Here is a 22,836-nt window from a genome sequence, read left to right as displayed (position 1 = left end):
TATACACCAAAACCCAGATAGCGCTGAAAGCTATAAATCTAGAAGAATGAACTAGGATGATGATGCAACATAGAAACAGAAAAGCTCTCTGTGAGTTTTCCTAATCAGGATTCCAGTCTGGAAAGTTTCAAAGTGTTAAAGAAATCACTTTATAATGATAGGTATCACAATGGAAACAGAAGCACTGATGCTAAGACAAGGGCATTTTCCTTTTGGGAATGATAAGAGAATTAGGAACTACTTGCTTAATTACTAAAAAAAAATTGTAATAGTGCCCGTCTCCATTTGAAAGTGCAAGATTATGCCTGCTATTGGGTTGATAAACCTTGATAAAAATCTAGTAACCCCAGTGATCACAAGTGGTCATTGTTTCATCTTTATTGTCGTTGCCTTCAGTGTCATTGCCTAATGTACACCTCACTTCTGATTCAAGTTCCTAACTACTGTACAATTTTTCCAAGTGCTTACATCACAGAGGGCAGTAAACATAATGTCATACATAGAGAAGAGACAAAAACACCTGTGTTCATTGTTGTTTTGTAAATGTATCCCATTCAGTGAAACAGAGAAAGTAACACATTTGCAAATCTTGGTTGTCTCTTTTAATAATTACAAAGCCATGCCTCTGTTTTTTTGGTTTTTTTTTTTAAAGAGGACCAGATTCAAGAGCAACTAAACTGAAAGTGTATAGAGGCAGCTTGAAAAGAGAAGCAGGGGAGTTGCTTAACCAGAACACAACCTTCCTTCTTTTTGCAAGGCTGTTTCCTTCTCCCTCTTTGTTTCTCTTGCAACTGCAACCACTGGTGCAAGCTGCTGCAGTTCTTGTGTGCCTCTTGGTTAGTCATTCTTAGAAGAACCGTGCGGGGAGTTTTCTGCCTCCGCCTGGCATAGCGAAGAACCTACATGCCATTCAAAAAAAAAAAAAACACCATGTCTTCATTACTGGTTCTCCTCTCTCCTCCCTTTCTGACACCACTCCCTTTTAACACAAGCCAATAAGATTGTTTCTAAGCCCACCGGGCTTTCCCTGTCACTATTCATGGGCTGCTTGTAAATAGCAGAAGGAGGGAAGTGTTTGCATACATAGAGGCTTGGCTGAAAGATTCAAGTAGCAGGAAGGAGGGATGCTGCTCAATATAATCCAGAGGATATGGAAACAGGGTAAGAGCTGCTCTTTTGGCATTTTCATTTGGGATTGCAGAAGGGAAGGGAAAGGCTTCTCCCTGAATCTCATTAACGATGGAGCTATACAGGAGTTGCCTAACCAGAGGATGCCGATTCACTAATGGAAACTTTGACTCCAAGGACGGTAGGCAGAAATGGCTTTGACTTTTCTGGGCAATAAAGTTATCAAAATTGCAATTTCAAATGGATGTAAAGATAAGTTATCTGAGGAAGAAACGGCTTGGAGGAACATCCCTAAGCCTTCTCGAAGACCCTGAGGTAGAATTCAAAGAGAGTTGGCTCAAGGGCATATTTATTTTTACCTTTACAGATGCACTGTGCCACTGAAATTATTTGGGGCAAAAACTGAACAAAGAGGCTTGCTAAATTGGTACTAAGCCTTAACATGGCATGCTGAACAGTAGCTGCATGACTTTTTTTCACTTGGATGTTGTTGTTTTTCTGAAGTGTACAGAGTTTTAGAAGACTTTTTGAGTCTCTAAAAGGGGCCCATCCAATTTCAGCAATCCTTTCAACTGTCAGCTGTTCACATTACAACGTGTTCCATGAAAGACCATGCTCGGTGTGAATTTTGTTTTGGCAGTCTGGATTGATTTTGCTGGCAGGAAAGAGTCAATTCCATCATTTCACAATGAGTCTGCTGACATTAACTCTATTTATTTGTAAACTCCTGGGAAAGCTGTGGGTACTGTTTGGCCTGGGTGTTCAGGTTAGCATCTTAAGCAATGCTTCCACTTCCAGAAGATGCCCTGAAGCCTGTATCTGTACTGCTGACCTCCTGAGCTGTTCCAGGAAAAACCTTCAGCGTGTCCCTGCCGGATTGCCTCGGACAGCTATCACCTTGGATCTCAGCCACAATGCTATTGTTCACCTTCATGATTATTGCCTGACCACTTTGCCACACCTTGAAACCTTTAGGATTAGCCACAACAAAATAAAAAACATCACTCAATGTGTGTTTCGCAATGCTACCTACCTTCTGCATCTGGATATGTCCTCCAACCATCTGCAAACTGTGGAAAAATACTACTTTGAAGACCTTGTGAACTTGAAAGAGCTTCTTCTTTACAATAACAAGATAGTGCAAGTAGATGGAAAAGCTTTCATGACATTAATCAATTTGCAAAAGATCTACCTAAGTTGGAATAGGCTAACAAAATTTCCATTTGAGTCTATTCAAAAACTTGAACATCCTTATCTAAGGATGCTTGATCTTTCTGCCAACAACCTAAGCAGCATTCCTATTCAAGTCATAGCAGCTTTGCCGACGTACATTAAAAATGGCTTATATTTTCACAACAACCCTGTGAATTGTGACTGCTCTCTGCAGGAGATGCTCCAGGAATGGAAACATCGCGGTTACAGGTCTGTGCAGGATTTCATAGAGGAGCACATTTGTAAAGCCTACCCCAATACGCTCTCCTTAATTAAGACCTTCGATTACAATAAATATTTCCACATTTGTTCTTGGAAACAAAGGAAGTTTGACATTCCAGAAGTGCTGTGCAGAGTGGGAGAATCCTTGGTAATAGACTGCAACACCAGTCTCCATGAAGACAATACCACCACTTACAGGTGGATCTCCCCACGCCATGAATTATTCATGTATCCTGAGCACAGCGATCAGACACATCAACCTTTAAAAAATGGAAGCTTAAAGATCATCAATCCCAACCGGTCGTACTCAGGTGTTTATGAGTGCATAGCAATCAGTGATCTCCAAAAGATCAACGAAACGTATGAAGTTAATGTGACAGTCCACTACTCCAAATTAGTGGAATCTTTCAGTACTAGCCTCACAACCCTCCTAGGGTGTATAGTAAGCTTGGTATTAGTGCTGATGTACCTGTACCTTACACCATGTTTTTGCTCTAAGTGCTGCAGGAAGCCTAAGAGTCCCCCTCAAGACTGCAGTGCCCAATCCTCTATTCTTAGTACAACTCCACCGGTCACAGATGTAACAAATCGCAAGATCAGTGCAAACAAGCATGTTGTTTTTCTAGAGCCTATCAAGGAGAATCAGAATGGCAAGGTCAAGCTGGCTGTCACTGAAGACTTTGATGTGAACCCCCCTAAGCTCCTGAGACTTAAACTGGACTCAGACTCAATCGGTACAGCTTTTTCTAATCCTGTCATGTCACCAGCAGATGCATAGCAAACCAACTGCAGAAAGCCTTCTTTAGTAGATGGTTGCGATGGTTTTTTTTAAAAAAAACTTGTTTCCATCCTGGGAGGAAGAGAGGAGAACACAAGATATATTCATGGAGGATTTCCTCACCACAATCTATAGAGGATTTTTAAAAACGTTCTTTGGCTGGAGGATGAATCTTACATCTTACGTTATCTCCCCCACTAATTCCTGTGCAATTGCTCCAGTTCTCTTAGGCATGGAAATGAAATGCAACTCCTTTTAAGCAAGGAAAGGAACAATTGTTCTCTGCACATCCCAAATGATTGCTGCATGCTTCGTTCTCAAGAGAATACAATGTTCTAGAAGGTTGTCTTCTCCCATTAGAACACTGCTGTGGAGTATAAACTTGTGTTGTGGCTTTGACTTTTAGAGAACAAAGTTTTTACTATATAACAAGGCTATTTTCATCTTTGCAGAAGACCCAAGTGCCTCATATAGCCACATGGAGACCCTTTCTTACTTGCTCAGATATTGCTCTAACTAGCCACTGCTTCAAACATCAAACATTTGTGAAGATAGAATCCTGAATCCACCCTTTCTACCATCTGCATTGCTTACGAGAAGTTAGCATAAAAAAACAAACTGAAGCAATGTTCCCTTTAGAAAGGAAACAAGTACTGCCCCAGATGACCATACTTGGATATGTGCAGTTAGCCCAGTAAGTAAAATTGATTGTATGCCTAGACTATTTTAATAAATACGTAGCTTTATTTCACAGGAACTAAATATGCTGGCTGAGATTTAAAAGTTCTATGTTCTAAAAGTCTGTTTTAATTGGTAATCTGTTTCCTAGTGGCATTCCCTAATGCAACCAGGCAGTATCACAGCTATGATAAACAGATTGGATAGATGTGTTTTATCATTTCAGTGGCAAACAAAAATCCACGCCTGAAAATATTTAGTTTGCCCTTAAAGGGCAAACATTCTCCTTGGAATTAGAGATACTGTTGTTGCCACTGAACAGTTATAAAAGATGCATCTGATATTAGAATAATACCTACGCTCGAATTTATCATGTAATGCAAGACTTAGATGAACAAACTTTCCAGCTTCTTCCTCCTTCGGAAGGGCAGATTTGCTTGAGAAAGTACCGTTTTGGTAGTATTTGTAATCCAAAATTTTAAAAAATGGCAGACTCTTAAAATTGCCTTTAAATGACAGCGTCTATTTTTAAAAATAAACTTTTACATTTGAAAGTATCTTTATATCGTTATATTGTGGGGCAAATAGATTAAAGCAACCAGTGAATTCTTCTAAAGTCAGTATTTGAAGGTATATTTCGGCCAGCAATTATGATAGTTTATTTCTAGAGTGTAATTAGAAAAATCAGGGGAGGGAAGCTAATGCCTCAAATTCCTATTCGGAAAGTGGTCAGCTACCATTTTTATTGACTTAGCCATTACTTCCAAATTTGAATCAGCTGTTATTTTTCAAGGAAACAAGTCTAAACCTCAAACTTTGTTTCTAATTCCTCCCTTATGATATAGTATATTTTATAATTTGTTTTGTATTTTAAAGCCTTTAAAGTGTTATATATTTATTCATCAAAATCCTTAATTATGTTTTTTCTATCTTTTTTTAAAATCCAGTAGCAAATCTTATGTATATTCCTGGCTTCAGAAATCTGCACGAATAACAATTTATGCCTGGGAAGTACCTGAACTTGGACTGTCTTGAACCTCTAGAGGAAAGCCTTTTCAATGCTGTGGTTTCTAAGGACACTATATCTGAGCCTTCAAGAATCAAGCTTGAAATATACAGAGAACCGCCATCAAAACTGCTTTCGGTCGACACAAAATCTTTGCAAGGGGAAGCAGTAAACTTACATCAGGCCCTATGCGTGGGTTTCTGCAGGGAAAGCATGAGGGGCAAATGATAACGTATGTGAGGGGTCCTCTCTTATATGAGTTGGGTTTTTTGATTTTGTTTGGCAGATGCTTCATTACCCAAACTGGGTAACAATCATCAGTGCTAGTAAGGAATGGGATTTGCTTTTATAGTGGCTCTCCCTGTCAGGATTGGTGGAAGTGGTCTTAGTGGATCTTTGGTTGGGCAGTTTGCTTGTTTGGCCGTTCCTTGATTTGGGCATTGTTTACTTCTTGATTATTAGTCTGGTGTTAATCTTGTTCATCTCCACTCCTCTGGATGTTGATTGCTGGTGGGGAGAAATTTTAGTCTTTTTCTTCCCTTTTTGGCCTGTTCACTCTCTCCTTTGCACAGTATATAAATGTTGTTTATATCTATGAGACTATTCATGGCCAATTTGACAGGGTGCCCAACTTCCAGAAATTCTGTAGCATTTTTGGACTTGGCTTGGTCTAGGATAGTCAGTTTTCCAGTTGAAACTATGGGTAAGTCTGTCCACGTGTTGTGAAATTAAAGATTTTTCAACATGTTTTCTGATGATGTTACCTAATTTGTATAATGAAATGTCTGAAAGAAAACAACCAAGCTCAGAAATGTACCAAGGATCCTCATTTTAGCTGACATACGAATATTCTCCTTTATTGATAACATACGTATTAGCATTTCTGATGGCACCATTTGTTGTCAGGCATCCTGGTGCAAATATATAATTGCAGCATTTGTGTGATTACATCATTACACAGGTGTCATCATTTTGGCATCACAGTTTGCTGTGTACATTGCTGACATTACTAATATATGTAGATCTATATTAGCCCTTAATAAAAAAAAAAAAGTGGGGGGGGGGGAGAGGGAAAGCTGAGCAACTGACATCAAAGTTCCCAGATAAAGCACACTCTTTATTGGTTTAGCCTTCTCCTCGAAGTGGGGTGCACTTATACTCCTTTCAAGAAAGAAAGCACAACACTCCATTTCTTGATCAAGCAGCTCTATAGACTTATCAAGGTCTTTCTGAATTTGAATAGCCAAAGTCTGTGCTTGCGTGTATTAAAGGATCCTTCTACAAGGGTACCCGAAACAAGACAACAGGTTGTAAAATTCAGTTTGTTTGTATTTTATTCAGCGTACTTATGCCTATAGTGCATTGTGAAATTTGGAGCTGAAATTGATTTCTTAAAATGTTCATCTTTTATATATGAAAAAGCAGAACGTGTTTGCTGAAGGATCAAAAACCAGGAAACATAGGTGATCTAAAGTACAGAATTTCTATTGCATTTCCAAATATTTATTATTTTGCAGGCCATTGAGTAATTGCCAAATTATTCCAAATAAAATAATTTGTTTCCAAAACTTAAAAAATGATTTTCAGAATTTATTTTGAGGGTAAAGTACACATTGCTTCTTTAAAATGCATGCCATTGTGATTATAAAACAGAAATAACTCTCCAAAAACATGTAATCAGAGAAGAGGCGATGTATTGAAAATTTGATTAGCTTTCTTCCATGAATATAATCCTACAAAGGAGAGGGGGAATCTGTCAGCCTTTTCAGGTTTCGCTAAGCAATAGTTCCCAGGGTCCCTCACTATTAGTGATGCTAGCTGGAGTCACTGGTCTGGTTAATCTGTAAAATCTGGAGGATCACAGATTCCTTTTTCCCTGTTCCAATTGTCTAGATATTCCCAGAAGGAGCTTTCTTTCAACTTTATATCTACTTTATTTAACAAATATATACAGTCACCCACCCACAATGGGACTTCCTTGGCGACCAAACAATAAAACATAATGCATACTGAAATCAATTAACAAAATGAAGTTGACATCATGGCAATAACACCTTAATAAATGTCCCACACTTATACATCACATCCTCCATCCATTAACATCCTAGATCTAGTACCTGCCAGAAAAGTGAGATCTTCATGTCCTTTTGTGAAATATATGATGTTCTGCCTAGCTTCTGTAATTATTCAACCTATTGGCAAAGTGCAGGATTATGCAAAAGACAAACCCGATTTCTATCAATCATGTATTGCTGAATCTATGCAGCCACAATGCTTGATTTTATCTGGCAACAGTCACTTGTTTATCTGGCTTTGAGAACACAGCATAGTCGAAGTTCATTGTGACTTTTAGGCCAGATAACAAGCATTAAATATTGGGCCTCTGCCAGTTAACAGAATATATTTTATTCCATTCTTAACTTTCGAAAACAACTTTACTTTCAAACTTACACTTAATTCTCACAATTGATATGTCACAGTGTTACTGTCAGTTATTTCACTGTATTTGCTAATTGACGGAATTCATTTATGAGATGGCTAATTGAATTTTAATACCCATGGGGTGCTATGGCAAGAAAATTATACTATTATACTATCAAAGTTTATCCTTAGAATTCACTGACTATATCCACATCAAAGATGCATTCTCTGGAAAAGAAAGTTTGGCAGCACAAACTTTAGTGGGCTAGCTAGAGATTGTTATTATATTCCTGTCATGGAAAATAAAAAATGTGAAAGGGTTATATTATTCAGCAGGTCCTGAGAAGTTCTGGAGAATCGGTAGCAGAAATTTTTAGTAGTTCACAGAACAGCAAATACCACCTCTGACTGGAGATTTTAGAGTATCCTTCCCCTGCCACGCCTACCAAGCCACGCCCACAGAACCGGTAGTAAAAAAAATTTGAACTCCAACACTGGTTATCACTTAGTTATCTTTTGAAAAGGACTATTGAGTTGTCATTGAAAAAAATAAATACCTTCTTCAGGACTAGCAAAGATCTTACATTCTTTTAAAATATATTTTTTTTCAAAAGTTCTTGGCGAAAAAGAAATAACTTTCCTAAAGTCAAACCGGCTGTGCCTCTTAGGAGAGCAGGGAATGCTGCAGTATGTCCCCTGCTATTTCTTTTGTTTTCTCTGAAACACATTCAAATTCAGTGGCTCAAGTCCCAAAGAGATTCTTCTAGGATCCAGAATTGCATCTTACTGTATTTTTTATCTTTATTCCTGCTTCTTGAGTCCAATGACTACCACTCAATTATTTTTTTAAATCTTTTATGTAAAAAGGAAAAAGAAAAGATTAGAGAAGAGAATTATACATATAGGTGTGTGTGTGTGTATGTATGTGTGTGTGTGTGTGTACGTACAGGTAGTCCTCAAGTTATGACTACAATTGAGCCCAAAATTTGTGTTACTAAGTGAAAGATTTGTTAAGTGAGTTTGCCTTATTTTATGACTTTTCTTGCCACAGTTGCTAACTGAATCATTGCATTTGTTAAGTTAGTAACATGGTTGTTAAATGAATCTGGCTTCCCCATAGGGGTGCTGCAATGGTTGTTAAGTGTGAAAACGGTCATAAGTCATTTTTTTCCAGTGTGGCTGTACCTTTGAATGGTCACTAAATGAACTGTTGTAAGTCGAAGACTAACTGTATATATGTATGAATGTATGTGGGTGTATACACACACACACACACACACACACACACACATATATATACAGTACCTAACTTTCAGGTGTATTATTAAACCCTGACCATACATAATATTGTTATTCATTCATGACTCTGGGCAGCTTACCATTAAAATATATATTTTACAATTGAAACACTAAAACATTTAAAAACAATAGAAAACAATAAAAGCATTCAAAATAAATATATATAGCAGCTGAGATACTTGGCCAATCAGCAATATAGCCAGGAAATGGGGCCCTTAACACATTGGTCAGTCTTTCCATTATGTTGATAGAGAGACAGTTTGTAGGGACAAAGCAAACACATACTTGCAAGACTGTAAATTTGGGGTCATTTTGTCTTTCTCGGATTGAAAAGTAATATTTTTGCTACCTCCCATGTTCAAGAAATCCATAACTCTATGGTTATAAATTCCAGGGTTTGGGTATATAATTCAAAGTACATTAACATCTTTAAACTATACTGATGCTGTAACGAACTGATGGATTTGTAACAAAAATGGGGCAAGAGTGGGACAAGGCTATTTCATATTCATATCCATCTCATCACTCATCCTACATTTCAAATGTAATTGGACAACAGCTAAACCTTTTAAAATATTCTTTCGGCAGAGCAAAAAAATGAAAACACCCATTTTTTTTCCTGAATTAATTTTATTTTTTATTTCATTAAATACATTCCTAATAGCCTTTAAGATTTTTAGCTCTTGGTTTCTTAACGTGGGACATTCCAATTATTTAAGAGTTCCTGAAACTAGTTAATATTTAACTAGTGGTTTATTTAATTGTTCATTAAAAATACTGCAGATTTGGAATAAATCAGATGTATCCCCAATGCCAACAGATGCTCAGGAGTTTTAATCATGATTAATACATCACAACCAAACTCTGAAATCAAGAGGTGTTTTCATAAAATATACCGCCATTTTCCCAATTCCTCTTGCATATTTTTTTTAAACGGACCGATAAACTGATGTTAAATATTGTCCATGAATTCAAGTAAATCAATAAAGGAGATCGCACAACTCCTTGTCTGAAATGGTGTAGGGTTTCCTGCTTGAACATGGGGTTGGGCTAGAGGACCTACAAGCTCTATTCTGTTATTCTGACCTACGTTTTTCAAACTGGGGCTTCCCAGACTACAACTTAACGTATCGTAGTTAAGTAACAAGAATAGCTCTGAAGGTCAGAGGGAAGATCCGCTACCAAGCAACAATCAGATAAATGAGACTTGAGGGGTGTGTGAAACGAAGTGGTTTTTGAAAATGCCTCAATCCCCTCCCTAATTCTCATGAAGATAAAAAAGGGAAGCTGTTCTAAAAAAAGTGACTTTCTTAGTCTGATTTACAGGGCTAGCAATTCATCATGAGAGTAAGGGCTGAAATTATACCAATGTCCCAATGTCTTCCATATGTGCTTTGCCATTTTTGAGGTAGGAAATACATAAAACTACATCTAAAAATGGAGCTAAGCTCCTGCCATGATGTCAAAGAGGTCACAGAATAACTTTCTAATTGTGTTTAGTGATTTTTTTTTTAAACTCATAATATTCATTTCCTAGATAAACTGAAGTAAACATTTGTATCCCACGATAAACCTGGAGATCAGGAAAATTAAAATCTCAATTATCACATGACAGTTATTTGGATAAAGAAAACTAAAGGTTGTACTGCTCATAAATTTTTTTAGTATCAACTCTTCTTAAAGTAAGATATTAGCCTAAATGCATATTCATAACTTCTATCTTTTCCTATACATTCAGGATTTTAACTATCTATTTCTATTTATCTAAAAAATTAAAAGGTGACACATTTACATCCACTTGAAAGTCTCCTTTAAATAACTATTCCCAGATATTTCAAAGAATACAAACAATTAAAAAACCCCACTGCTATACTTCTGGGGAAGCAATGGCAATGGAGCCAACAACTGAGGTGATAAATGGACTGGTTTCTCAGAATTCCTCTCTGGACAGAGAGAGGACTTGGACAACAGTCTCCCACAGATTTAGTGCTCTTGAAGCGAAAGGATCCCCGTTTTTATCTAAGCTACAGTGCAGTGCCTTCAAAAGGATACTTGGTTCATAGATTTCCTGTCTTGGCCCCGTTGGAAGTTGATTATTAACACTGACTGTTTATTAAGAAACGTCAGAACGACAAATTTCATACACCAAGTGAGTCCCTTTTAATCCTTATTAAAAAAAAATTATGCAAGTTTAAGGACTTAAGTTATTTTGGAATAAACAGCAAAAGGGTGATTAGAACACTGATTTTGGAAAGTTATAAATGAACTAAGTGGCAAGATGGATTGAAAATAAGATTTTGAAACTAAATACAAGAATCTTTCCAATGAGAAAATATTGTTGGCTACTGAAACATTAGAATCTTAAGTATGTACGACTTTGATTAATTGAATAACCTGATGACTACTTTTGCACAATAACATTACTTTTGATAAAATAAATATGTCACTCAACAGTGAGATGGGCAGGATATAACTTTATTAAAATAATAAATGAATAAATATCAATGACATCAGCATATAATAACAGCCTGCATTAATCTATTCCCACTGTTATGCCTCAACTGTTTTCCATTTATCTTAATAAAGCAGGCCAATGGTATCAATATCAAATTAAAAGACATAAAAGGACTCCTTGATTTCACAAGATATGCTAATAGATAAAAATATTGTTCCACTTATAATAATCCTAGCAAAAGGTGTTAATACTCTATCTTGGCCAAATTAATTTTTTTTTAAAAAGGGGAATCAATATAAAAGCAAGACGTATTTCAGGAATTTTTACTTTATCTACAGAAAATGACCTTGGAAGAAAACTATAGGGCAACAATTAGAGAAATGTGTGTTAAGCCCCGGAAATGAATACATTTAGAAAATTAAATTAATTACCCCTTAAATCCTGAATTTAAGAGGGATGAAAAGGAAAGCATAGACTAGCTTTCAAGATTCTATTACTGTATCCTATATTATATTTTATTAGTATATTAAAAAAGTCCAGAATCTTTCCTGAAGAGTTTTTCACCCAACCTACATCAAAAGCTCACATTACCATATAAAAGGCGTCTTCTGCATTGAAAAAAAAATCACCAATGTGCATTTAAATATTTCTGAATATACTGTATATCCAGAATGTCATTTAGTAATTTAATATCAGATTCTTGGCAACCTTTTCTAACAACAGATAGTGCAGAATAGATAAGCAAATATATCCCCTGTCATCTCTACGGTAGAGCCAATGCCAATATTTTTGCATTGATATTTGCAAGATATTTGGCCAATAACTTGCAATCAGCCTATGAAATCTCAATGATGTATCTCATTAAACAAGGTCTATTTCTCAGGCCACACCTTTCCATTACCTATGGAATTTGTCCAGAAGTTCTGATTCATATGTAGAATCCTATATATAGTACCAGAAGCCATATTAGCACCAGAAGTTCCACGCTGCCACAGATAATTTGTTTCACTCTACTGTAATGCTATGGCCTAACAACTGTGGTCAAAGGACTATATCAAGACAATGATATAAGATTTCTAAAACTAAAAAATAGATATGTGCAGTGTTCGGCAAAGACAATATGAACTTGAGAAGAACAGCAGGCAGAGCAGTATTCACGGTGTTAATTTCACAACTCAGTTCTCATGTCAAAATAATAGTAATAAATATGTTAAAATTAATCATCTTTTTCTACTTCTGCATATTTATTCATATTTTTTTGGCCAGATTTCAGAAGTGGCTTGCCATTGACTACTTCCTAGGGCTGAGAGAGAGTGACTGCCCAAACTTCACCCAGCTGGCTTTATGCCTCAGGCAGGAGAAACTTATTTCCTGGGTGCCTTAATCCAGCAGTTTCCTAACTTTGTCCTTTACCCAAAACCACTTATCAAAAAGTTCTTATTTAAATGTCCTGTTGTGACTGGGTAACATGTTTGTGTGTCATTAGCCACCCCTCACCAAAGCCCAGGGGAAAGAGCCTTCAATTTAGACAATCAGTCCATATCTGCATTAGTTTTATTCAATTGCTACTATATTCTAGTTGTCCACTGCCTCAGCCAGCAAAGCAAATTCTGGGAGTTGAAGTCCACAAGTCTTCAAGTTGGTAAGGTTGGAGACCCCTGCTCTAGAGCAGGGGTCCCCAACAACTGGGCCGCAGACCGGTCCCGGTCCGTGGAACATTTCCTACTGGGCCGCCAGTTTGCTGGGCGCCGCCATCTTGTTTGACGAGAAAGTGCTTCTGGGTGAGCTTTTCCGGTTGGAAAGCGGCATTTGGGTCCTGAAAGAATCCTCGCGCCTTAGTTTGATTGAAGGGGGGAGCTTCGAATGAAACTAAGGCGCGAGGATTCTTTCAGCACCCAAGGCAAGGTGAGCCGAGCGACCGTCCTGAAGCGAAGCCCATCGACAAAGGTACAAAGGAGGAGTTGAAGGTGGCGGGGAGAAGCGGGGAACGGCTGGCTGGCCAGTCGCTCGGCTCGCCTTGCCTTGTCATGCGTGCTGATGCCGGTACCGGGCCGCGGATCATTTTGTGATGCCAGTACCGGGCCGTGGCACAAAAAAGGTTGGGGGCCACTGCTCTAGAGTATGTCTCTAGTGCACAATTATTGTTGGTATGCTTTTGCACTGTCTTGCTCTTGATTTTTGGACTGTCCACTGATGCTACCTCTGTCCTAATTTAGCCTGACTTGCTATTGCCTCTGCACTAAGACTCATGAACTGTTGCTTGGCTATGCTGGGTATTTGCTGGCATCAAGCCCTCAGAAGAAGACATTCCCAAATGAAGGCCAGAGGGAAAGGAATAAGAGCACAGAATATGCAATCCCAAGGCAAAAATAAAACAAAATTTCAGATTGTTTGTTGCCACAAAACATTTTTAGCAATAAATCCAGAATATATGCTGGAAAAGTTACAAAATATCTACAATTATAGGTAGTAGCCAATTATATTTGTGATCAGGCAATGATAGACAACCAACCAGCTTCATGTAGCTCCTGCAGTAATCTTCTGATACTCCATTATTCTCATACTATTAAGCTTCACGGTATCACTATATAATGCTTTCCCTTACCACCACTACCACCATTTTCATATTTTCTTATCATTTTTTCACCCCCACACAATGTGCCTCCAACGAACAATTTAATCTACAAAAGGAAAGTTTTTTTTAAAAAAAATCTGTTCATCCCTGGCCTAAAATTTCCCAGCTTTCCAGTATACACCAATGTCGTTTTTCCTAAAACAAAGTGCTGTAAGATGTGGTTCTTAAGAAAAGTAGCAAGTGTTCCTCATGTGGCAGGGAACGTAACATTTCAAAATAACAAAATATTTCAAAACAGCAGAATTATTTTTAAAAAACCTCTTTTCAAAACAAGTATTTAGAAACCATGTTTTATATCCTGTTCACTTTTTTCTCACTCTTACCTAAAACATATGTCAATGTTTCTTTTTCCTCACACAAGGTAGTCAAAAGCAGAGAGAGAGAGAGAGAGAGAGAGAGAGAGAGAGAAAATGTATAAGAGGATCCAAGACCATATTCCATCAACTGTTACTTCAAAACCACCCACTCTCAAGTGTGAGCTAGTGTATTTTCTGAAGAGGTAGCAAACACAAAGAATCTCAGTACAGACTTATAGTATTTGTAAATCCTAGTACTGTTCATTTCAATGCCAAGAGTGGTATGTATACCTGTTTATACAAATACATGATAGGACTAATAAGTATCATTAAATAGTGCTGTAAAGAAACTTATAAACTGTAATCAATGCTATCATCTTCTTACAAACATTAAATTCCTTCCAATGATTCATCTGATTTTTTTTTTAATTTCAGCCTGATGATCTCAGTATCAGTGGAGAACAGAACCACTGATTTTTGCATCTGGCGATTTTTAGATATAAACCAATACCATACCTCCTTAGTCTTTTCTTATGCAGGTTAAACATGCCTAATTCCTTTAAATGTCCCTCACAGGGCTTGGTTTCCAGATTCAGTGGTACCTCAGTACTTTACTGTTAAATGGTTCCAGGAGGCGCAACAAGTACTGAAAACGATGAGTACCAAACAAATTTTTTCTCATAAGGAATAATGTATTAGTCACGAGGCAAATGACACTGACATGTTCTAGCTTGCACATTACAATTACTGGGACAAAATTTTCGCATTTGAAGTACCAAATTCGACGAGTTTCAAAGCAGTCGAGTACCGGGGTACCATGGTACTTTTTATCCTGATAAATGTTCTCTGAACCTACTCCAGCTTATCTATGTCCTTTGAAAGCACAGAGAGAAAAACTGGATGGAGCACCACCCCAAGTGCAGTGCAGCCAGCACAGAACACAGTGGAGCTGTTAATACGTCTTGTAATCACAAAGCCATTAGGGATTCTGTTAATGCAGTTCAAGAGTACATTGATCTTTATAGTCACTGCATCATGTTTGCTCATGCTCAGGTGGTAAGTTCATTAGTACTTCTAGATTCTTCACCCACACTTTTTTCCCTATGCAGATGCAGCAGGCCTTTATACGCCTCATAAGTGGCCATTATTGTATTGGATGCATTCAAACTTGCTAAGTCATTCTAAATACAGGTATTGTGTTCCAAGGTACTTGCCCATCCCCAACTTAATATCAGTGGCAAGTCAGATAACCATCCATTTTATTTCATTCTCTAACTTATTTATATAGATGCTGAACAACACTGGGCTGAGCACAGAGCCTCAACTTGAAATTTCTCTCTAGGACAATGCAGGAGCGACTGTTTTACTAGCTGCAAGCCCAGCAAATTGCAGTACTGTGCAGTCACATTTTTTCATCTTCCTCACATGACAGACCTTGTCAAACACTTTACTGAATTCAAAGCACTCAGCATCCACAGCAGTCCCTTGAATGCTTGGTCTATCAAGCCAGTCCCAATGCCATTAAAAGAGATAAGGGTTAGCTTGATACAATTTGTTCTCACTGCTATTACCAAAGCAGTATTCTTTTCCAAGTGTTTGGGCCATGTTGCTTGACAGTCTATTTTTGTACCTTACCCAACAGAGATATTAAACTAAGTAGACAGCAGATTCCCAGGTATTTTGTCTTCATAATTTTTTAATAATGGGACTAAGTTTGCTCTTCATCAATTTGTACTCTAGGTACAAGCACTGATATGCCAAACTGATTCAGTGAAGCAGGCAGAAAGAAATGCCCTGACATAATTTCCAAGCTGAGTTTCAAAGTTCAGTATTATTTTAGGAAAAATTATTTCAGCTCTGAGTTGAAAGGCTTCGCCAGAGTCTACTTTGCTTTCAGCAGCAAACGTTTATGTAAATCAGTTTGTTGCTCATTCTCCCCGCCCCCCCAATAATTTATTAAAGAACTCCTACCCATCCAAGGATTTTCTTTACTTCCAAGGGTTCAACAGAAGCAACCAGAAAATATAGTTAGTCCTCGACTTACAACAGTTCATTCAGTGACCATTTAAAGTTACATCTCTGTAAAAAGTGACCAATGACTCTTTCTCACACTTATGACCATTGCAGCATCCCATGGTCACATGATCAAAATTCACATGCTTGGCAACTGACTCATATTTATTATAGTTGCAGAGTCCTGGGGTCATGTGATCTCCTTTTGCAACTTCCTGACAAGCAAAGTCAATGGGGAAGCCAGATTCACTGAATAACCGTGTTAATTTAACAACCGCAATGATTCACTTAACAACTGTGGCAAGAAAGGTCATAAAATGGGGCAAAACTCTCTTAACAACTGTCTCACTTAGCAACAGAAATTTGGGGCTCAATTATGGTTGTAAGTCGAGGACTACCTGCATTGCCATAGCTGAGCGCATCTATTGTGGGGAGGCAGACGGTAACAGCAAATGGAACTTTGTGTGGACAAATGACGGCATTAGCTCCATTCTGATCTCAAAACAATTTCCTGGGCTCAGAATTCTTTCAGAGTACATGCCAGTTGCACCAAAGTCTGGAGGAGAGAAGTTGGGAGGTTCAGCAAAATATGAAGTCTGCTCTCCCCTAATTTATACTTTCTTTCACCACAGGAGGGCACATTTCTCCTCTCTTAACCCCAGTATGAATCTGCACATTTGTTTGTTGTAGGACTCATTCCATACAGTATACTATTATGTACTCCCAAACCTTTAAATAATATTAAACACAAGACAAGTAAAAACATTATCTTCCACGAAATTTTATAATACATTTCATTTTTTCCCCCTTTTGGCATAAACTTACTCTCCAATAAGTGAGAACAAAATAAAATCTAGAAAATGCATGAGTGGCATGAGATTGAATATTATTGCTTGAAATCCTTTAGCCTGGCACTCCTCCATCTGCTTCAGCCCCAGGCCTACTGGCATCAATAATGTCAATAGTTTTGTAACAATATTCCTAGTAGCTTTAACGCCAATAGCTGCACTTGAGGCAAATTTCTGGAGCTTCAAGCGATTTGTTTTTTTTAAATACTTCAATTTTTAAACTAGAACCACATCAATAAAAAAGCCATTTTTTAATTCGAACTGAATGTTTAATGGCATTCCCTTAGGAATGCACCATGGCTTCTCTCAGAAAACAAAACACAACAATCAAACATTCAAATCACTGCCAAGTCTAGAGTTTCTAAATTGCATGCACATTATATTAATGGGTCAGCATAACACCACTTACATTTTTACTAAGAGAAAAAAAAAAGCAGAGTTATTCCCATCCGTGTCCCCTTCCCCTCACTTCACGAGTAGATGGTTTGTAAATGTATTTTGATGGAATCAAACTTGATAGTCCCCTTTTTGGTATCGCTTCACAAGAGGAAATAGTTATGCTTCACACAAGGATCTAGATCAGGTTGCTGTTGGCTATGGGAACTAGATTCTGTGTCTTGTGAGGAAACTGCCATTTCTAATTTTGGCTATAACTTTGACTATAACTGTAACTGCTAGCTCCGTAGCCCAAACTGGAAACTCCCAACCTTCCTAACAATTCCCATGAAAGTCAACAGTGACTCTTCCTATCATTGGCTATGACTGGATAGGCTCTAAAAGAAAGCCATGGGGTCCCTGGATTCTTTTTGCAGGCATATAGAAACAATAATTCCATGCTTTGTTGTTGTCACGTTGAGGAGAAGTTGCAGTTGTCAGTCTGCCAAGTAAAGGCATGACACCAATCTTCAAATGTCCTTCTCAAAGTGAATGATAGGAACAAGTTTCAAAATAGCACTCCACACTCGGGCCAATATTTTATTTAGTCCAGCATCCCGCTCCTCACTAAGTTCATCCAAATGCCAGTTGAAATCCATAATCTGGATATGAAACTATTGTTAGGTGAAGACCTCACACTTCTCCTGAATTGCACGAACTGCTGGCCCCGTCCCAGGTCTCTTTCCCTGACAGCCCCAGAAAGTGCCCTTCAGCAGATGAGATTGTCACAACCTATAACATTGGCCTCTACTTCCTCTTATCTCCCCTGTACACCTGGCCAGGGGAGCTGCTGGCCTATAGTGAGGCCTCTGAGAGGCCTATATGTAGAGGCATCATGAGATGTTGTGAAGGATCAGCAGCTGATTTAACCACACACCCTTTGTCAGAAGTAAGAGAAACAAAACAGCAAATGTTGGCACGGATGGGACAGGCAGTGGCAGTGGTATGGGGCAGTGAAAGAGTGGAGATAGTGGGAAAATAGGTGAAGGAAGTTGTATTCTCTGGTCGTAGATGTGGACCCAAATTTTGATCACCTGACAATGGGTAGACTACTGGCATTAGTTATACCTTTGAGGACTGATCGTAACTGCCATTCATTCAACACCATTGTAACTTCAAATGGTTGCTGAACAAATGGTCACTAAGCAAGGACTTTCTGTAATACAGTATATAACCCTATGCAAATATGATCTTAACAGAAGCTGAACAACCAAGTTTGAGGAATAAAGGATATGTAGAGGTATTCTAAAAATAACTTTTTATCAATAGCCAGCTTGTAATTTACTTCAATACAGAGAAATGCTAACTTCAGTTTATTCCTTTACATTGAACAATAAACACTACTTAAATTTAAAATCCACATGTTGATCCAAATCTCCCCACATTCCACTAAGTTATGTTGCTAAAATAAACAGAAGAGTTCCAAATCAAGAAGTCAGGAAAAGATTTGATACAATAGAGTTGGCAATAGTAGCAGGATCTTTGTACAGCAGGAACATATTCTTACTGTTTCTTAAGAAAGCCAGTTCCTGACAGTCCCTCTCCAGTTTTTTTTATTGAAGACCCAGCCTTAAATACTGCATCTTATAGTAAGATTGCAATAGTAAGAAGAATTCAGAAAAAAATGAAATATACTTCAAGAATAATGATGGTGATTAAGGTCTAGAAATAGTCATATGAAAAGAGATTTATAAAACCTGAATTATTTTTACATCAACAGTGTTCAAATAGGATACAATATTTAAGACTGGGTCAAACTAAAGTAGAATGAAACCCTTATTTCTTTGATTTGTAAACCATTTCTCTTCACAACTGCACTTGCCTTTTTTGCAGCCATATCATATTTCAATTTACAATTGGTGAAGTGAGAACAACAAAATCTAGAAAAAGCATGAATGGCATGAAGTGGGATTCAATATGAATTTTTTACTTAATTACTATTCCAACATTATTATTTTCATAAAAATTATTACCAAATCAGGCAGCCTTCATCCTATGTTGGTATTTGAGTTTTGTTTCCTAAATGAAAACTTTGCATCTATCACTATTAAATTTCATGTTACTTTTTTCTGTCCATTCTCTAATATAATAGTATTTATTTTTTAATTTCTGTCTTTTAGGGATCTTAGTATTCTTGTCAAATTTATTTGCTGCCCATCTTGTAATTTGAAGTGACTCTATTAGCCAAACCATCAAATTTTGTGTCTTGAAAATTTAAAAGGCATTTCTTTTATCTATTCAACCGAGTCATTAAATATTGAAAAGCAGAGTTCTAGAAATAATTTTTTTAGAAATTTGAGACTCAGCTCTAGTGTGATTAAGGAATCATTGATAAATACTTTTAGAGTGTGATTTTTGATCTAGCAATGCATCCATTTAGCCCATACTTAATTCACAAATTAAAATATATGATCTTATGTTTTGCTGAAATATGTTATTCTCACAGCTTATTTAAAAAGTTATTTTTAAAAACTTAAATGGGCAGCTCTTATAATGGCTGTATTGAGCTGATGTACAATGAATTCTTCTGCTGGTCATGATTTTATATCTTTTAAATAGATTATGGAAAGTTTTACATGCTTGCATATTGGTTTTTAGGTATTTTTAATTGTTGTTAACTTGTTGTAAGATATTAGAAATTAATTAAAAACTATCATATTCATGTTCTTAAGACTGTACACAATTTGTTTTGATCTGCCTGTGACTGTATTGGGGACAAATCAAACCATTCAGTCAATAACTCCTGATCAACTCCTGATATGGTTGAATATACTTTTTGCTAAACCTTTTTTTTTTGAAAATTTTATTTGGGTTTTCACAAAAAAAATACATATAAAATATCTTTTTTTGAAAATAGCATGGTCCCGGGTTACACTTCTTCATACAGACACAAACTCAATTTCATGCTCACTTTTATGTTCTATTCTACATCTTATTACTGTTTACAATTTCTACATAGTTTTTCTCCTCTCTTAATTTTCTCAATTTTATTTTAATTATCTCATATCAATTCAAATCATTATATTTATACTTTTGTCTGTCCTGTTTCAATTTCATATTTTCTTTTCTCATTAAACAAATTTTCTCCTGTAGTTACTAATTGGAGTATGATACCTTTATATCTTTTAATTTTATCCATTCAACTCTTATTTAAGCTTCAATATATACCTTGAGGTTATAACATCCAACATAATACATAACTTCCAATTGAATTCTGCTTGGTACATTCTTAAAATACACACTATATTCTTAAAAAGTGATCATAAATATATGTAATTAAAACACTCATTCCATTCCAATTCAATTCTATCATTAATATTCATTAAAGTCTTAACATCTTTAACATTACTTTTCAATTAAATAATCATACTTCCTTGGGAATACTTATAAGCTTTCCGTAATTGATTTTTTCCCCTATTTCTCTTCCCTTATATTTTATAAAACATTAAATAATTAAAATGTTCCCATCCTTTCCTAATTCAATTCTCTCATTTGTTTTATTTCCTTTATTTATTAACAAACATTTCACTAGATTACAATAACTATTTTATCCATCATTTTAATCATATTTTCTAAAATTATTTCTATTTCTAATATAACAATACTATTTTATATACCTTTGCAGAATCCCTTTTTCAATTAAATTTTCACCCATTATCTCTAAATAGGCCCTGTTTCTCCATATCTTGTTTCTGTCCTTTATAACTTCTTTTCCTTTCCTTCTTCCCTCTCTTCTTCTCCCTCCCCTTTTTACCCCCTTGTCTCTCTAGTTCTAGTTCTCTCTTCTGTGTTCCTCTCTTCTGTTGCTTTCTAATATTATACTTATTTTTCAAGTTATTATTCCTTTTCTTGGTTGTTTTTTCAAATCTTAAACTTTTCATTCTCTTTCCCCCCTTTCCTTTTTTCCCCCCACATAAAATTACTTGTTCGTTAAAGATGCCTTCTTCTTTGTCCCAGTCTTCTTGTTCTGCAGGCATTTCTTGTTGTTTCTCATAGTTAGAGATCTCCATTTCTAAGAATTGAAATACGAAGCCAAAAGAACCTCTCCCTTCTTGTGCATCTTCTTTGTACTTTTTAAGTTCCATTTTCAATTCATCTAAAAGTAGTGCCATTTTAAAACACTTTTAAACAACCACCTGATTGATTTTAGTAATTCAAATGCAATAACCAAAAATCCAGAGATCACCAAATAATCCAAATACTCCCAAGCTGTTTCTTCATGCTTCTTTTTTCCACTTTCTCTTCCTGGGGTTCTACTATTTTGTAGCCAAGTTTCTGTTAAAATGTATCTATGTATCTTTTAGAAGTCTTGTTGAGGTTTTACTGTAAGTTCCTTTTAATTCCAGGCAGTCTCCTCACTTTTTTCCAGATCCTGCCCTTTTATTCTTTTTCTCTCCTTTCCTGCTTTTAAAAGGTTTTAAGTATCCAGAAATCTTTATTATCCCTTTGACATTTTATTTTCAGCTTAAATGCATATTAATGTCAAAGTGGATTTCTTCCCAATTTCTTATTTAGATCACTTAGCTGTCAGTATAGGGAAAAGGAGAGAAGAAAAAAAACCCAAATCCTTTCCCCTTTCTTTCTCCTTCTCTGCTTCAAAATCTTCTTTGGGAACAATGTTACTTTTTTTTTTTAGTTTAAGGGTACCTTAGTTGTTGCTTTTGCAGTTTAACCCGGTCAACCAAAACTTTCTCTTCTTATCTTCCTCCTGCACATTCTTTTCTGGTCGAGTTCTTCTTTGAGGTGGCCATTTCTGACCACCGCTGCAACCGCCTTCGGGAAAGGGAGTAATGGCCAGCTGAGGAGGAGAGATGCGGCTCTCCTCAACCCTGCTGGCAGTCTCCCCTCTCTTCACCACCTCTACGGGATGGCTTAGCCCTGAAACCAGCTGGCTTGGGGCACTCCAGCGACGAGCACGGATCGAAACCACGCACGATCGTGGTTTCGGTCTGTCCACGAAGAGGCTCAAACCGGAAATCCCTCTTTTTGCTAAACCTTCTGAGGCATAATCCATCCAATACCAGTAGCCCAGAAACCAGTTCCCTCTTGACAATACTACCTTGATATCAAATCATTCAACCACAATATTTTTCTTTTCTCCTCTGAACCAGAAGATTAGAAATTAACTTATGAATATTCAGTTAACATTTAACACAAAGTCTAAACCTTGACTGAAATTATTTATTTACTTACTATATTTGTATGACACTAATTTCTGAATGCTCTGAGAAGGTAGCAATCAAAACATCATTTTAAAATTCATTTGAATTAGCAGTATCCCCTATAAAAAGTAATTAAAATTTCCAACATCATTGTAAGGAATCAAGGAAAAACATAGAAAATCAGGTATCTGCATCCCAACATTAACATCTTGCCTTCCACCTGGGTTAATGGAAAACATAGCTCTTAA

At 36.8% G+C, this 22,836-nt stretch overlaps 2 protein-coding genes across 3 annotated transcripts in view; one reads left to right on the top strand and one right to left on the bottom strand.

Annotated features, from left to right (window-relative positions):
- Positions 1 to 22,836, bottom strand: part of RNF123 (ring finger protein 123) — a 102,452-nt gene that overhangs the window by 18,052 nt on the left and 61,564 nt on the right. The gene's annotated exons all lie outside the window — the stretch shown is intronic.
- AMIGO3 (adhesion molecule with Ig like domain 3) lies at positions 1,047 to 3,387 on the top strand. Its single transcript, XM_026725872.2, has one exon. It carries the CDS (start codon positions 1,817 to 1,819, stop codon positions 3,338 to 3,340), a length of 1,524 nt encoding a protein of 507 aa, XP_026581657.1. The 5' UTR covers positions 1,047 to 1,816; the 3' UTR covers positions 3,341 to 3,387.

Source organism: Pseudonaja textilis, chromosome 2, assembly GCF_049901715.1.
Source record: "Pseudonaja textilis isolate UNSWEBS1 chromosome 2, rPseTex1.2, whole genome shotgun sequence".
Lineage (NCBI taxonomy): Eukaryota > Metazoa > Chordata > Lepidosauria > Squamata > Elapidae > Pseudonaja > Pseudonaja textilis.
The sequence above is the reverse complement of the archived record's forward strand: the minus strand, read 5'-3'. Positions and strand labels throughout refer to the sequence as shown.